Raw genomic sequence first — 15901 nt, 5'->3', positions numbered from 1 at the left:
CAGATCCTGTGAACAATTATATTTGTGCATGGCCTTACACACGTGAATAGCTACGGTTAAAGCAATATATCTCTTTTGCTTAGGGGTAATAGCTCACATATCTCTGGAGTTTACTGTTAAATACACTCCTGAGCATTTTGGCAAGTTGGGGACCCAGAGCCCTGTACCGCAGGAGCAGAGGGAGCATCGCAGCTCGCCCAGCATCCTCAGAAGTGCCTTCTTGCCCCCACTCACCCAACCCAGAGCCCACCCCACGCCTTTGGTGGGACCAGCTTGACCCTTCCCGGCTGCCCAGGAGCGCTGGCTTGTCCCTGCCCCCATCCCTGTCCCGGAGGGGGGACCCTGACATGACGGGAGAGGACAGAACCCCCAGTCCTGCCTCTCTACTTTGCTGACGGGCAACTTTGCGATGTGCCGGGGACTGTCTCATTGTTCTGCTATAAACCCCACGAACTTTCCGCACCCCCCTCCCCAAGCCCGACGGTGCAGTTCCAGAGCGCAGACCCCGCAGGCTGCCTTGGGGGTGCAGCCCCCCAGGAACCCCCCACCGCCCCGGGGCTGCTGGCGTTTTCCATCCTGGAAAAACACAAGGCTGGGCTGGAGCTTTCGGGCAGCGCAGGGGGAACGACTCGCAGCAGCGCCGTGCGCGACCCCGTGGAGCTCCCCCATCCCCTCCCAGAGGGTGAAATTATTTATATATACACATATATATATCTATATAGGTATTGATTATTTTTTTTTAAGGGGGGGGAAGCCGGAACGAGCCGCTCATTGGAGGAGCCGGCCTGCCGCCCCCCCCCGCCGCTCCCCTCCCCCCCTCCCCGGGGCAGCCCTACCTGCTCCGAGCGGGCTGCGGCGGCGGCCGGGGCGGGCTGGGGCCAGGCGGCGGCGGGGCCGCGCCGCGGCGGCGGCGGCGGGAGGAGGAGGAGGAGGAGGAGGAGAGGAGGAGGAGGAGAGGAGGAGGGGAGAGGAGGAGGGGGGAGGAGGAGGGAGCGCGGCGGCGGCGGACAATGGAGGGGCGCAGCGCGGCGCGGGGCCATCTCCCGGCGGCCCGCCGCATTGCACGGCGCCGGGGGCCGGGGGCGAGGCGGGGCTGGCCCCGGTGCCTCCCGGCTTATCCCGACGTAGCCGCGGGATGCTCCCAGCTCGCCCCCCCTCCGCAATGTCCCGCATCATGGCTGGGCGATGAGCCGCTCTTGTAGCTTTGCCCTGGGCGCAGCGCTGGCCCCCTCCACCCCCCCCAAAACGCTGCAGCTTCATCCCTGGGGTCCCGCCAGCGCCCACCTCCCCCTGCTTCCTACTGGGCTGGTACCCCAGGGGTGTGGGTGCCTCTCTGTACCCCTCCAGGGAGCTTCAGGAGGGGGTTGAAGCACACCGCAGAACCCCACTGGAGCCAGGGTGCTGATGCTGGTCCCCGGAGCCCCCCACGTTGGTGGGGACACGCTCCCACCCGCAGCAGCCAGCCCCCGGGCTTGGGGGGGAGAGCAGGGGCAGCAGCGGCTGCACAAGCACATTGTGGGCAACAGATGTGCTGGAGCCACGGCAGCAGCGGCTGTAATTTGTTTTTGCAGGCAGCTGGCCCTGCCAGGCTCTGGCAGACGGGGGTAATATCCACTCCGAAACCCCAACGCCATGCTGGAGCGCCACAAGCCGCTCTGGGAGGGCTGCGGGTCACAGCCTGTGATTTGGGTTTAGCGGTAACAGAGTATTATCCCAGGCTCCGGGCGTTCCTGAACATCCTCAGGAGATGGGAGGATGGATGGAGGTTGTTGTGGGATTCACCCTGCTGTGCAGGGGCAAGGTGGGATGTGGGGGTCTCCTGGCACAGCTGGGCACCCCCAGGCCCCATCTCCCACCAGGTCCTGGTGGAAAAATGGCCCCAGGCAGCATCATATCTGCCTGGCCCTAATGGAAACTGTCACCCCTGGGGCGGGGACAAGCCACAAGCAGGGATGTGGGTCAGCTGGAGAAATCCCACTAACCAAACATGCCCCAGGATGTCTTGGGACGGGTAATGCCCCATCCTCTTTGCGCTTTCCCTAACTTTCCCTAACCCCCTTTGAACCCCCCCCCCCAGGTTTCTCCAGTGCTGCCCTCCCAGCTGCATCCTGCTTTGCTGTGGGGGGAAGAGATGGTGGACCCCCGGGCCTGTGGTGGGGACCCCCCTCTGTCCCACAGCCTGCGCTGCACCTGTGGCAAGATTCAGGTGCCGGATCATTGCAGCTGCACCCTGAGCTGGGCCGTGTCTGCGGCACGTGTCCGTGGGGACATGGGTTACAGTGAGGAGCAGGGGGGCAGGCAGCTTCAGCGTGATCTTCAGGCAGAGCAGACACCAGTACGAGAGCCCGGATAGCTCAGTCGGTAGAGCATCAGACTTTTAATCTGAGGGTCCAGGGTTCAAGTCCCTGTTCGGGCGAGAGCACTTCTTTTTCATACCAATGCTCGGTTGCGGATATATTTTTTATTTCTCTGTCAGCGTCACCCCGGGAGGGCAGCCGGGCCCCCGCGGCAGGAAAATCCGCTCCTGCTGCGGGTGTAAAAGGCTTTTAAGGGGAAAAAAAATACCCTGACAGGCCGGAAAAAAACTTCAAAACGTTAACGCCCGAACAGGGACTTGAACCCTGGACCCTCAGATTAAAAGTCTGATGCTCTACCGACTGAGCTATCCGGGCTCTGCCTGCAGTGTTCCCGGCCGCCGCTATCACCGTACGGGAGCATGGAGGAGGGGTGGGGGGCCTTGCGCCGGGCCGGTGTGTGTGTCTGCGCTCACCGGGCCGGGGGACGTGTGTGCGCACCGGGCCGGGGGGGGTTGCACCGGGCCGGGTGTGCGTGTGTGCGGTCGCACCGGGCCGGGGGCACACGTGCTCCGTCCTACAGCTGGGTCCTCCACCGCGAGGGGCGGGCGCGCTGCCGCGCGGGGCTCCTAGGGTCCTCTCTAGGGGCAGCTTCCGGGGCGCTCTATGGCGCGGCCCCGCCGGGCCGGGCGCCCCGCGGAAACGGCCGCGCAGCCATGTTGCCTGCGAGGGGAAGTGGCGGCCCGGAGCCCCGCTAAGATGGTGGAGAGGAGCCCTCGGGGGGCGTAGGGGTCCCGTCCCCCCACCCCCCCGACCCCGACCCCGGGGCGGCCTGGGGCCCATGGAGCAGCGATAGGGTGAGCCCGCCGCGCGAGGCCGGGGCTCGGGGGCGCAGCGCCCCGGTGCCGAGCAGGCCCGGGGGAGGGCGGCGGGGCCGGGCCGGGCTGCAGGCGGCCGGGGAGCCAAGAGCCAGGCGCGGGGGCCGATCCAAGGGGGTCGGGGGGCGGTTGGAGGGCGCAGAAAGCGGCTCCCCCGCGGCTGGGCCCGGCGGGGAGGGCCTGGGGGAGCGGGAGCCTCGCACCTGGCGTCTGGCGCCGCCGGGCCTGGGCGTTTGCACCGGGGGAGCAGGTGCTGCGCTTGAAATCATTTCTGGTTGAAAATCACTTTCATGAGAAAAACAAAACAAAAAAGTGTCAAGCCCAAGATCCAGACCTTCCCGTTGGAAGAAATCCGTGTTGCAGTAGCATCATCCCGCTGACCAGAGCAGTGCCGTGTTCGCGTAGCTGTGCTGGAAGCACTGCAAGGGCCCTGTCTTCGTGAAGTTCCACTCTGAGAGTGGTGCCACTGCCATTCAAAGCCACGCTTCCCACCTTTTTAAAGTATTATTCTAATTATATTTCCTGCTGGACGCTTTTAAGGACATCTTACTGTTGTTTGACAGCTTATGCTTTCCAGGTAGCCGATGCTTATACCATCTGTTCCAGTAATAAAAGGAGATGCAACAAGTGTTTCTGCATTATTGCATCTTTTCCAGAGCGTGCTTTTTGCTTTCTGCTCTTTTCCACACCGAATGGTTATCTGCAGCATTGATAACTTTGGCAGCATTTAGAGTACAAGGTTCAGGGAAGTGTGGTATGACCTGACTGCAGCGGAGAAGTGGGACTCTTTGTCACCATGTGTCATCTTTCACACCTCGATTTTAACCTTAAATGCTGCCACAGGCTGTGCAGTTCAGTGGTTGGAAGTAGCTCTGCTGAGCGCCCGGTTAACAACAAGGAAGTTTTTTCAGGGAGGGAGGAGTAACTCAAAAGATAAGATGTGTAATGTTTCACGGTTATTAAACAGATGGACTTTAAAAAGGTAATACCTGCTTTCTAGGCTGATTGGTTCTGACACATCCCGTCTGCGCTAGTGCAGGATTTGGGGCTGTGTTGCTGACTGGGTTAAAAAGAGCTGAAATAAATATGCAGCTATCCAAGATTTAGATTTCACAGAAGCGGTGTTCAGTAGGGGAAAACTACAAACTCGTGGAGAAGATAATAACAAGTGAGATTGAAAGGACCACTGAAATGTGAATGCAGTACTGTTAGAAGAGCTTGGGCTTGTTTCTGCTCTGGTATCTGTTCATTTAAGGCTCTCCAGCAGCTCCAAGTTATTGTGTTGCCAGCGTAGCTGGCGCTGCTCCAAGCGGGGCAGTGTCGACTCTTTCTGCCAGGTAGGTCAGGTGCCAGGCATCGCCTTGCATTGCATCTATTGCTAGGAGGTGACACGGGAAACCTGCTGATCAAAAAGGGTTAAAATTCATCTCCCAAGTGCCTGCTTCTTCAGAAGTGTGCTGTGGGCTTGACGCGGCAAATGTGTAATGTGATGTTTGAGTGAATGCCTGTGTATTTACCAACTTTCTTAGGAGTAGAGCAAAAGCACCTAGATGTTCAGCAATACCCAGGCTCGTAAGTGAAACATCATGCAGCCAGTCTTGCTGAAGATGTGATTGAAATAAGGGCTTTTGTTGTTTTTCACTGCTGCAGAAAATAGGTGATTATTAGCTTCAGTTTGACTCATGAGTTCTAAAGAGCTTGGCTCAACACTGAAGAGAAAGATGTTCCTGTGAGAGGAACAGTCAGCACAGTCACTTCAGGGTATTACATAGCTCTTGCCTGGTAAAGAAGCTTGTTTTCCTGACCTAACTACTTCTTGCTGCATGGTTGAATGCATTAAAATAGTTCCATTGATTTGACATTCCCTTAAGGAAGTTATCTGCTATGGGGAAGAGTGACCTCGATAAAAGCCCGATTTCATCTGTTAAAATAGAGGTAAATGCAGACAAGGGTGTGCATGGTGGCGTGGAAGTGCTGTCCTGTTCCAGACATTACCAGCAACAAATAACTGTCAACAGCAGCTGATTTAGGGAGATTTGCGGAGCAATTTGCCAGCCTGCCTTTTTTAATTGAAAAGATCAGGTTTGTTTTTTTCCTCCTACTAAACATAATAATAAAGTGTTGCATAACATTTGTATTTGTTAACTGCTAATGTTTATCACAGGTTGGCTAATTTTGGCGTGTTGTTGGCTGACCTTTGGGAAGCAACACACAATTTGTGGCAGATGCATCATGTCAACAGCAAAACTCAGGTGAAACTCAGAATGGTTTTTTTGTGTGTGTTAGAAGATTTGGATTTTACTCAAGAGCAGTTGCCTGAGAGGAGCTCTTCAGCTAAATATTAAAAATAGTAGCCCTGGCTTTTGTTGCCATAAGTAATGCATTAAAGGACTTTTCTGTAGTGAAATTGGGCTTTTTCACTGGGTACTCTTCCTAGCAGAGGATATTTTTCCTGATGGAATGCCAACTCGATGTCAAAGCAACATATTAGAGCACTTAACTGAGCACAGAACAACAAAAATGGAAGTCAAGCAGTCTATAAAGTGTGAAATCTGTTAAATCGTGTAATTCACAGCTCAGTTTTCTCTCCTGCTGCCACTTCCCGGCTGGAAGCCCCTAAGTAACCAGCCAAGATTTACAAGGTCTCATGGAGTAAAATGGTGACAAGGTGGCAGTGAAAGGGCAGCTTTGAAGTTGCCTTGGCTGGCATTGTGCAGCTCTCAAAGGACGGGTACACACTTGTTGGGAACACAGTGATGTGATCGGGTGAAATGCGTGGCCCAGAGAAAGATGGCACAGGAGGATCTAAGGGCTTAGTAAGGTGTGGTTTACAGGGAGGAGTAATGGTGGGTCAGTCACAAGCATGGTGAGATTGGTGGGCAGAAAGACTTGTCACACTGATGGGGGCAAACCTGATTAGCTCTGACTCAATTGTGAGATTAGTGCTTGTTTAAATCCTCCCCGCCAGGGCTGCTGTCTACATGATACCATACGTGAGACTGCAACTTCGCTTTCAGTAGAAATTTTGCTTTATTTGAAAGCATGAGAAAGAGTGATAGTAACTGAAGACAAGACTTAAATGTCAGAACTTAACCCGCTGCTGAAGCGAGCCATTAGAGCCCGCAGATCCACCGAATAGTAATGTCTAGTCTGTACTCCCTGCTGTGTTTTTACTTTGCACGGAAGTTAGAAATTGTGTTCTTTCCTTAAAAGAAGGAGACTTTAAAACAAAACCTGAACTTGAATTAGAAATTCAGCCTCCACTTTTCAGAGAGTGCTGTCAAGAAGAGTCCGTGCACCCTGTGCTTGCACTCTTCTGGGCCTGGTAAGATCTTGTCTCAAGCCTTTCCTTCTGCAGGCATCAAAAGCTGTGGTCTAGTGGGGTTTTGATTTCTTCAGAGGAGGAACTTTTACTCACAGAACAGGCAGACAGCTTGTTCCTGTAGTGTGCATGACCATATAAAGTGTTCAAGTGGAAAAAATGGTTGGTTGGTGACTCCTTTGTGATTCATGGTTTCCTCTGCATCATTACTCTGGTCCGGTGGCATTTGCTTATATGCATTGCTCCAAAGCTATAGAGGGAACAGGGTACGTTCACTGGTGCTTTTTGTTCAGCTGGCTGCAAGTTGGTTTAGACGCTTTAAGGGTTGTGAGGTAAAATATTTGGCATAAAAAATATTTGGCATAAAGTAGGTGGGAAAATTAAAGAGTTGCAGGGGGAAGTTAAACAGGGCTCGCTGAGCAAGAAGCTTCACAGTTCTCTAGGAATTTCCACCGTTTGTGTTTCTGGCCAGCCTGTGTACAGAGGGTGGTAACACAAGTGAGATTTTCTGTCTTGGCAGGACAGTGACTGGTGGCAGCCTCCATAAATCTTGCAGGTATCACGTTTTGGAGCTTGCATGCTTGGGAAGATAGCATTCAGTAATTCCAAGATTCATTTCTAATTAAAGTTGGTATTACTAATGGTCAGACTTACTAAAAATACAATTTATCAGTAAAGACTGGAGGCAAAGCACTGACTTGCTCACCTTTCTCTAATAAAACAAGTATTGAAATAGCTGAAGTGATCTCTAGTGTTGACTCTCCTAACCCAGGCGTAGCAGAGTGCCTTTCCAGGAATTCAGGGCGGAGAGGAAATCCACTGTTTTCTCCCATTTTGGCCGTTTTTCACACCGACTCAAGCTCTTATCAGAAGCTGATGTATTTGGTGACTCCCTCTCCTGACTAAATGAGCTGGAGGCAGGAGCGGTTTTTGAAAGAGCGACTCAGAGCCCAGAGCACCCGCAGGACTGGGAGCCCAGCCAGGCACGGCAGAGCTGCTGGGGAGGCGTTGCTGAGCACCCTCCGGGGCCGCTGGAGTTGCTCTCCTGCACGGGGACCCGCGGGCTCTTGGCAGGAGCAAAGGGACTGCCTGGGAAACGGAGGCCCATCCTAGTGATACTCCTGATAGCAGAGAAGTTCAAGGCTGGTAAGTTTCTGCAGCTAGTACAAAGTACAGCTTAGCTTGTAAAGCGTGAAGGGTCCTGTGGGCAGTTTGTGCTGCAACGTGCTTGGCATTTTCAAGTAGAAACCTTAGTTAAAATTTAAGAGACTGATAACATGGACATGGTTTTAGCTTCCTAAATAGCTTCAAATACCAATTTATTTCAGTTAGTACCTAGGTCTGGTCACTATCAATGTTTTTTACCAAACTTGAACATTTGATATATCAAGCTTTCCCAAATAGTGAGATATGTTTGATCTTTCAGAATGATTTTATTCCTGGTAGTGCCTTTGTTCTTGGAGTATTACATTTCTCTGAAGTATCAGAACTCTCTAACTCGTTATAAGTCTTTTTAAGTTATAAGCCATTATAAGTCATTTTAATAGATGGGGCAGGGGAGGGATAGGGGTTGTGGTCAGCAACTTGAATTGGTGCTAAAGCTCAGATTTTTGTCTTTACTGAGGTTTCTGCACTGTGTGCTGAAATAGATGTTCAACCTGTTTTGTCTACGTCTAAAATGTTTGGTTACATTCCTCAGGCATAAGGCTGGTTATTTTGGTAGCGTTCGCTTTTTAGTGTAGCTAATCATACTGTTTTGCATTCTTTATAACTGCTGTAGTAATAACAAATCCAGTTACTGAATCTGGAAAATTCTGTGAAAGGCCATTTAGATACTGCTTTTAAAGTTTTTTAGCTTCACATTTTTCAAGTTTAAATTAAACTACTGCATAGATTAAAAGTTGATGCTTCTTCCAGATTCCACACAGTTAAAACTTACCCAGAGTTGCATCTAAGTAGGCAAATTCAAGAACCAGTATTTTTAGGTCATCTCATGCTCTAGCCTTAAGTTTTCCAAAAATTGCAGTTGCAGGGATTGTCTAGGTATTGCCTGCAGAAGTGCAGCCAGATTCACGTTGAGATGGAGATTTTATTGTAACTAGGTCCAGGGACACACAACAGTTTTACAGATATATTTTTTCTGATCTTTAGTGCTGTGTGATCAAGCCTTAAGTTTCTCCAGCAGGTTAAAGTTATTTTATTTCCCCCCACCCCCCAGTGGCTAATTAATTTACACCATCCTTTCTCTTTAAATATAAAGAAGTTTTCAAACCTGTTCTGTGAGGTAGATTAAACTGGATTGTGCTGTGAACATGAGTCATTACAGATTGTTTTGCATATGAAGCTGTCCTCTTTGGGTAGATACTGAAACTGATAGTTCTCAACAAATTCAAATAGCTGCAGGACTTCCCCTTTTGTTCTTTTCCAGGAAGGATCGATTCACCTGCTAGCCCAGTAATGCTGTTAAAATTTAATTTATAGCCTGCATCTAGGTATTTGGGATGAAGGCTGCAGCAGCTTTAGCAGGTTTTTCAGCTCTTGGAAAAAGCAGGTGGGGAACGTGTTAATTGTTGCCATCAGTGCCAGCTACTCTTTTTGGGCAGTCAGGGGGAGGTTGCTGCCTTGTGTAGATTTCCATTGTGGTTGATTGTGACTCAGCTTCTATTTCCCCAGCTCTGACTCAAGGATTTCACCCTGTTAAGAGTTTGCCAGTGACCTGATGGAGACTGGCAGTTCCCTTGAGCTGGCAGGTCCCCAAGTTCCTCACCATGCTGTACCACTCCGAGAGACTGGCAGAGTCAAAGCATCCTTCGGTGCCACAGCAGATCTGTCCCAGGTGGTCTCAAGTGGCTGTTTGTCAGGCAGCTGGGTGCAGCTTGGGTAGGACAGCAGATCAGTTTAGGCAGAGCAGGTGAGGAGCACAGTAACATCAGCATGATACAGCAGTCATTTAAAATAGGCATGCAAGGCTAATTTTAAACCGTGATTTCCTGAGACTTCTAAGAAGTGAAAGTGGTTAAAGACCAGGTTTCTCAGCTTAACTGGTACATGAACCTTTTCATTTATAGGTTTGTGCTATAAACAGCTAATCACTGCCACAATGACATCTTCAAGCTCTCCCCAGCATCCAGCAGCTGAGAATGCCTGCAGAATCACACTTGGACAAGTTAACCAGGTAATTACCTCTCCCGCTTATCTTCGCTGCTTTCTTCTCACTAAAGCAGTGATTTCTTGCATCAAATCAAAGCTCTCCAAGTACATTTAAGTAAGAAGAGTTTAGGCTAATGGAGTAGGGCTTTTATCCCGGAGTTATGTTAGCTTTCATTATTAGATCAATGATTTATGAACACTTTAAAGGGGGAGGAGGGGGAAAAGCAGTCAAAACTGGCCATGCAAGTAACTGTATAATGCATATTTTTGTGCTGGGCCTGTACTTGAAGTATTCCACATACAACATTCCTCCTAGTGCTGGACTCTGTGTCTTGGAGCTTTGTAACCCTGTATGCTGAACTTGGTTGAGTCAGTAATTCATCCCTATGCCTTTTTGTGGAGTCGGCTTAGGTAACATGCAGTACATCCGTTATCGACTATTCCTGGAGCATCCCTGGAAAAAAAGGTAGTTGTAGCTGCAAGCCAAGGCCAACTTGTATGTGTTTGAATACCATGTTGACAGCCAGAGAGAGAAATTTGCAAACAATTTGCAAACAACAGCAGTAGAAATACAGTATAAAAATCAGAAAAGCTTCTCCAAGACAGGCATCCAACCTTTCAGAGCCAATTCATTGTAAAAAGCATCTCCACAATATGAGAGGATATGGCAGGAGTGGAAATAAGCTGATGGGAAGTTGAGAGCGCCTCCCATTCGAGGCTTAAATTAGAAGCTTTGAAATGTAGCCAAGTCCTGTGCGGAATTGATGTATGTGCTTATTTATTCAATTCACTTGGCATGAAAAAAAAAGTAAATAGGCTCTGATATTAGTAGCAAAATATTGATTGTCAACACTCAGTGTCCTAGGCAGTGTGGAATAAACACTTCCATTTTGGCTGCACTGTAGTAGCTAAGGGCCCATTTGAAAATGATCAAGCTAACTAGGTTTCTTCTTTAATCAGAAAGAGATGTATAAGTTGTTACTTCAAAAGCCATTTGAGAGTGGTCATTAGAGAAATGAATGAATGCAAACACATAGTTTCATCTTACTAAAAATCATGTGCTGATACAAGCACTTATTTGCGTTGTGCTGAGCTTTTCTTAGTGAAAAAGATGTTCTTGAGAAAGAGACTTGGGGCTGGACACAAGCTGTTCTGTTTGAGCTTGGAAATGCATTTAAGAAACAATAATGAGAAAATAGGCAGACCAGACACATTCACAGAGGAGACAAATTTTTTACAATTTTAGAAAACAGCAGAACAAATACCTTGCCAAGATAGTGCCTGATAGCTGAGTGACAAATTACATTCATGATAAGCAACCAAAATCTGCTCTCCTTACTTTGGGCAGGAAAATGGTGCTGCAGCTCGGGCTGTCTCTTGAGGAGGTGTTGCAGGGCTGCAAGCAGGCTCTGCACCGTGGGAAGGGAAGCAGGGATTGCAGTTGCATTTGTATAGGCAGAAAGGAGGGGTGGGTGTGGGACAGAGGTGAATCCACCTAACATTGAAGGTGAAGGGCTTTACTAGCTAGCAGGAGTTACATGCCTCGAGAGGATAAGCCTTGTTAAAGTGTAGAGGAAACAGCAATGAACTTGGTGTGCTGAGGGCTGGACTTTCTGTCCTGTGACAGATTGAAGTTGCTGTATTAGCATCTGATAGACGAGGAGGACAGAGGGAGAGATTCAGTGTGGGAAGCATGCTTCGTGTACAATATTGTACACAACTGTAGCATTCGGAGAACAGAGAGGGCTTTCAGACATGTGGTGGCACTCTCCTGGGAATTGTTAAAATTCTTGTGGAATAGATGAAATAGTAACGTAGGGGGGAAGTAGCTATTTAAAGCTTGCTGCTGTTTTATGTAGCGTTATCTGTCCTGCTACTCAAAGCTGCTTGGGTGTGTGGGTGAAACCTAAAGGTGGTGTGGAGTAGTTGCATTGTTCCCAGGGTACTTTATATTTTGTATACTAAATATTTGGTTGATGACTGAGATCCACAGAAAACACAGGTTCTGATCCTTGGTGTCAATTAACCACACCTTGTGTTTAATACAGTCTTATTATTACGTGCCTGTTCATGGATCCTAATAAATACTTAGGTCTGTACAGAGCAGACTGGATTTATCCAGTGTGCTAATTAAGAACGTTCCGGCATGCTGCTTTTGGAGGGGCAGTCTGAATGCACCATCATCGCTGCTGAAGATGTGACTCAGTACATTTGGTTAGTCACTGCCTAGGGCTCCATACCGAGGGTCTGAGTTTCCAGTCTTCCCTCACAGGGTGAATGACATCAAAGTTAATGGGACAGTGTAAGTGATTAAAGTCTTTAGAGCTGGCTGCCCAAATTCCTTGGCTTTTTTTGTCTTGCGCTTGAGTCAGAATGATTGTGCTGATTTTCAGTCCTTCTAACTTCTTTTTAAGCATTTGTCCAGGCAGATTACTTGTAAAAAAAGAATACCAGCCTTCAGCGGGTTAGCCTGAGGCCAGCAGTGTTTCCCCACTACCTCCAACTCATCCCATGGTTGTCAGCTCTCAGCTTGGCGTGTGAGTCTTATACATAGGTTGACTTGGGCAACTTGGGTTTGCTCTCTGTGATATGCAGGCTCACGTGCCAGGGTGACCGGCTTTCTCTCAGCAGGGCACTGCTTCGTGTCGTTCAGACAAACTCTGTGCTTTGTATTTTAGGTGCGACCCAAACTGCCACTTCTGAAGATTCTGCAGGCTGCAGGCGCCCAAGGTGAAACCTTCACATTGAAGGAGGTGGGCTCAGTTCCTAGGCACCGAAACCGTGCCTGTCCTGATGGCTCTTTGTGGGGAAGGGATGGGACTGGCTATTAATTTTTCCATACTTTTAAGCCCTGCCTGCAAAATAAGGATACCTGATCCATAGGGCTATTGTGATTTGATCGATCATAACTGGTTTTGAGAGCCCCGGGAGGAAATGGAATAGGAGCGTGAAATTTTAAAGAATATTATTTATCCTGGAAAATCAGAAGCCTCCGTAAGAGAAAGGAGAGACAGGATAGCCACGTTCCTGGGAGAGTGTAGGAGATTCTGTTCAATTGTCTTGCTCTCTGCTCAGTGCCTGAAAGCCTTAAAAATTGGATTCCAGTTGGTATTTTTCGTTTAACTTTTCTTTGAAATGGCTTGTCAGCTAAACCTAAGAGACCCTGTGAATTCATTTATTTTAAGATTAAAATGCAATATGTGTACGAGATTAAAAAAATGACACTGTGATTTACAAGAGTGTCCTGTCTGCAAAGAATTAAATGCAGTGGTTTTTCATTATGAACGTGTCAAATATTCCTGCAGAGCCCCGTGACTTATTTTAAACACTTATGCATTTAAATAACTTATTTAGCTTCTAAAAATTTTTGCAAAAAACAAATTGAATGGTTTAAATGGGGAGAGCTGAGTATTAAATGCAGGTTACATGTATAGATTAACATTTTAACTCAGTTAAGTCAGTTTTTTCTGCAGAGAACGGCATACTGTTGGCAACTTTTTGGTGACACTTGTCATTCAGGAGGGTCACTTCAGTGGGTAATGGGGGTTGGGACCTGCCTGTATTGTGCTTAATGTGCTTTGCTTTCTCCCCTTGTGTTCTGGGTTCCTCACTGGAGCTGGCAGTGTTCCCTAGCTCTCAAAAGATGTTTCCTCTCCATCCTTTGTGATACTAATGCAGTTGCCATTGCATCTTGCAGTCTGTGTCCCGAGGGACCGCACTGTAAACGTGGTCATCCTTTAGCCAAAGCCATTTCCTTCTCTTCTTTAACCTGAGTTGAACAGCTGCCAGTCTCCCATCTCCTCCTCTCGCTGAGCAACACTGCCCACGTGAAAGTGTTATCACCCGTGTCACGTTTCATTTTAATGTGTGGTAGCAGAAGCACTGCTATTTGTCCATCTTCGACTCGGTTTTCCTTGTCTGGGGTTAATACTTCCAAACCTTACAGCAATATCGTAAAGCACAGCTCTCACTTGGTTGGGAGACACCGAGAAATTGCAGATGTGCATAAAAAAGCAGGTTTTTTACGTAAAAAAAAAAAAAAAAATAGATTTGACTCACACTGTAAAGAGTAGCAGGAGGCAAGTATCATAAACTAAATTTCCAGGGTCTTTGGTGGTTTGGTTTTGCCTGCATAACTGGCTGATGGTATGTTATGTATCTGCAGGTTATGCATTACCTAGGACAGTATATAATGGTGAGGCAGCTCTACGACAAAAGACAGCAACACATGGTCTATTGTGGAGGAGATCAGCTGGGAGAACTGCTGGGACTGGAGAGCTTCTCTGTAAAAGATCCAAGGTATGAAAAATTCACCTTTAACGTACGTTGTATTATAGGGGTTGCCAGGACAGGCAGCTCTTGGTGTCACTGTGTCTAGTCACTGCCACATAAACCTCCATGAATACCAACCAAGTGGCTCAGTGGCTTATTGGTAATGTGTTCAACAAGTTCTGAAGAGCCAGTTCTGAATGGTTAAATAAAACATAGCCACCCCACGAAATTCGGAGTGAACAATCGCTAACAAACTAGGCGGAGTGCTAGTGCTAGCAGGCAGTGAGCTGCTTGAGGTGACATCTTTTCCCCATTTCATTTCTGCATCTTCACAGGCCCTTGGTCTCACACCTAAGTGAAAATCTACATCCTTCAGTAAAGTTTTAACCTAGACTTCTCTGTAGCAAGCATTTAGGAGTGGCAAAAAAACCTCTCTGCAGTTTCCAGTGTCTTTCTGGATAATAAAAGAGAATTTCTGTCCCTGGTTTATAAAAGGCAATGCGGCTTGGCTTTGTGAGGGTGACTCAACTATCATTTTCTTTCCCACAGCCCAGTCTATGACATGTTGAAACGGAACCTGACTTCTGCTGCAATGACAGGTAGGTTTGTCACAGTATGGGCAAGTATATTGAATATAGTGTTGATGTAACTTGGGTAAGTAATGATATTTGGAAAAGAGGAATGTTTCTGAAGCTGGAACAAACTGCTAATGAAGGCTTTGACTAGACAATCTCTTTGAGTATGTGTCTTTTCTGTGTGTCCACCATCAGTAGCTGTGGTATGAAATCAGTTAGCTGTTTGAGTAACGTGGCTGCCTCTAACCAGTGGCCAAACCTTGGAGCAGCAGGCACACTCTCTCTGGAAGCACGATGACAGAGCTAAATACTGTGGATGTACAACTCGACATGGCTGAAGTGTCCCATCCAAGTCATTATTGGTGTCTCGGTCTTTTCTCAGTTTCATAGCATGCTGCGACTTCTGGCTCTCACCTTGTTTTATACTTTCATAATCTTGAGACTGAATGTAAGAGTGCTGGGGGAGCCCAGCCTAGTTCTGCAAACCAAAGAGGTCTGGACTTTAATTGAACGCTTAAACCTTTAAAGGTCACTGTTGCTTTCCTGGCTTATAAGGGAAATCAAATCTTAGCTACATCAAAAGTCCTTCAGTCATAAATTAAAATTTATTCTCTAAATTAATCTCAGACGATGGCTTCCTTGCAGCCAGTTCCCATTGTACAGCTGGTAATCTTAATATGAAAAAAAGCTTTTAATGAAACTACAAGTATACAAATCATGAGGGAGCTGCACCGGGAGAGTTTTGGAGTCTTGTGCCGTACTTCTTGGGGTCTCTAAGCAGAGAATATGGACTTTGTTCTTCGTAAGGGCTTAGTCTATTTTTGCACAGGTACGTAAAAGCTTGTGCAAATTTAGAAACTGAGAAGACATGGCCCTAAACTGCTTAGTCCTCTGCTTTGAGCCGTGTATTGGTGCCTCTGAGGTCCCCCTCCTTTCTCTATTGGTATAGAAGAATCTTCCTAAGTGGACTCTCGTCTAAACACGTTACCTACAGAATAACTGTGTGAGTGCCGTTCCCCTCGCTGGTGATGCCCTGGCATCTTCCCTGTAGGCGATGTATGTGGAGAGCAAAGGATCCCAGTGAAACAGCTCTCTCCTCTGCTGCCCTGTCCCCTTTCTGCTTGGTGTGTGCGCGTGGCTGGGTGTGCGTGTACGGTCCAGTCATGGTGTAACTATTTTTAAACCTGCCAAAGGAAATACTGTTCCTTTAGGGAGATGATCACTGAGTTATACCACCGTGTCTGCTTGTGTATGTGTGTGACTAAAACGAAACAAGCTTGGCAGACCAGACCTTTGACAAATGCACAGGAAGGGTGACTCGAGGTATTGTTTTTCCTTCATGGCAACGTAGGAATAACTGGAAGTGCCGCAGGGCTTAGAGAGGTCTTCATGTTTCGAGTTTTGTAATAG

At 48.2% G+C, this 15901-nt stretch overlaps 1 protein-coding gene and 2 non-coding genes across 4 annotated transcripts in view; 2 read left to right on the top strand and 1 right to left on the bottom strand.

Annotated features, from left to right (window-relative positions):
• Positions 1-2343: 2343 nt before the first annotated feature.
• On the top strand, positions 2344-2416 carry TRNAK-UUU. The gene has a single exon. It is a non-coding gene; the product is annotated as a tRNA-Lys (tRNA).
• Positions 2417-2599: 183 nt separating this feature from the next.
• On the bottom strand, positions 2600-2672 carry TRNAK-UUU. The gene has a single exon. It is a non-coding gene; the product is annotated as a tRNA-Lys (tRNA).
• A 318-nt stretch (positions 2673-2990) lies between these two features.
• MDM4 (MDM4 regulator of p53) overlaps positions 2991-15901 on the top strand; it is a 23708-nt gene continuing 10797 nt past the window's right edge. The window contains exons 1-5 of one of the 2 annotated variants that reach the window (XM_040617035.1): positions 2991-3151; positions 9563-9669; positions 12323-12397; positions 13810-13943; positions 14466-14515. In XM_040617035.1, coding sequence (XP_040472969.1) covers positions 9595-9669; positions 12323-12397; positions 13810-13943; positions 14466-14515 — 334 coding nt within the window. In that variant the 5' untranslated portion in view covers positions 2991-3151; positions 9563-9594. Of the gene's footprint in view, positions 3152-7420; positions 7641-9562; positions 9670-12322; positions 12398-13809; positions 13944-14465; positions 14516-15901 lie in introns of those variants that run through there. The other variant, XM_040617037.1, reaches the window with a different exon arrangement.

Source organism: Falco naumanni, chromosome 17 (assembly GCF_017639655.2).
Source record: "Falco naumanni isolate bFalNau1 chromosome 17, bFalNau1.pat, whole genome shotgun sequence".
NCBI lineage: Eukaryota > Metazoa > Chordata > Aves > Falconiformes > Falconidae > Falco > Falco naumanni.
Note: the sequence above shows the minus strand (reverse complement) of the source record. Positions and strands in the feature narration are given on the sequence as shown.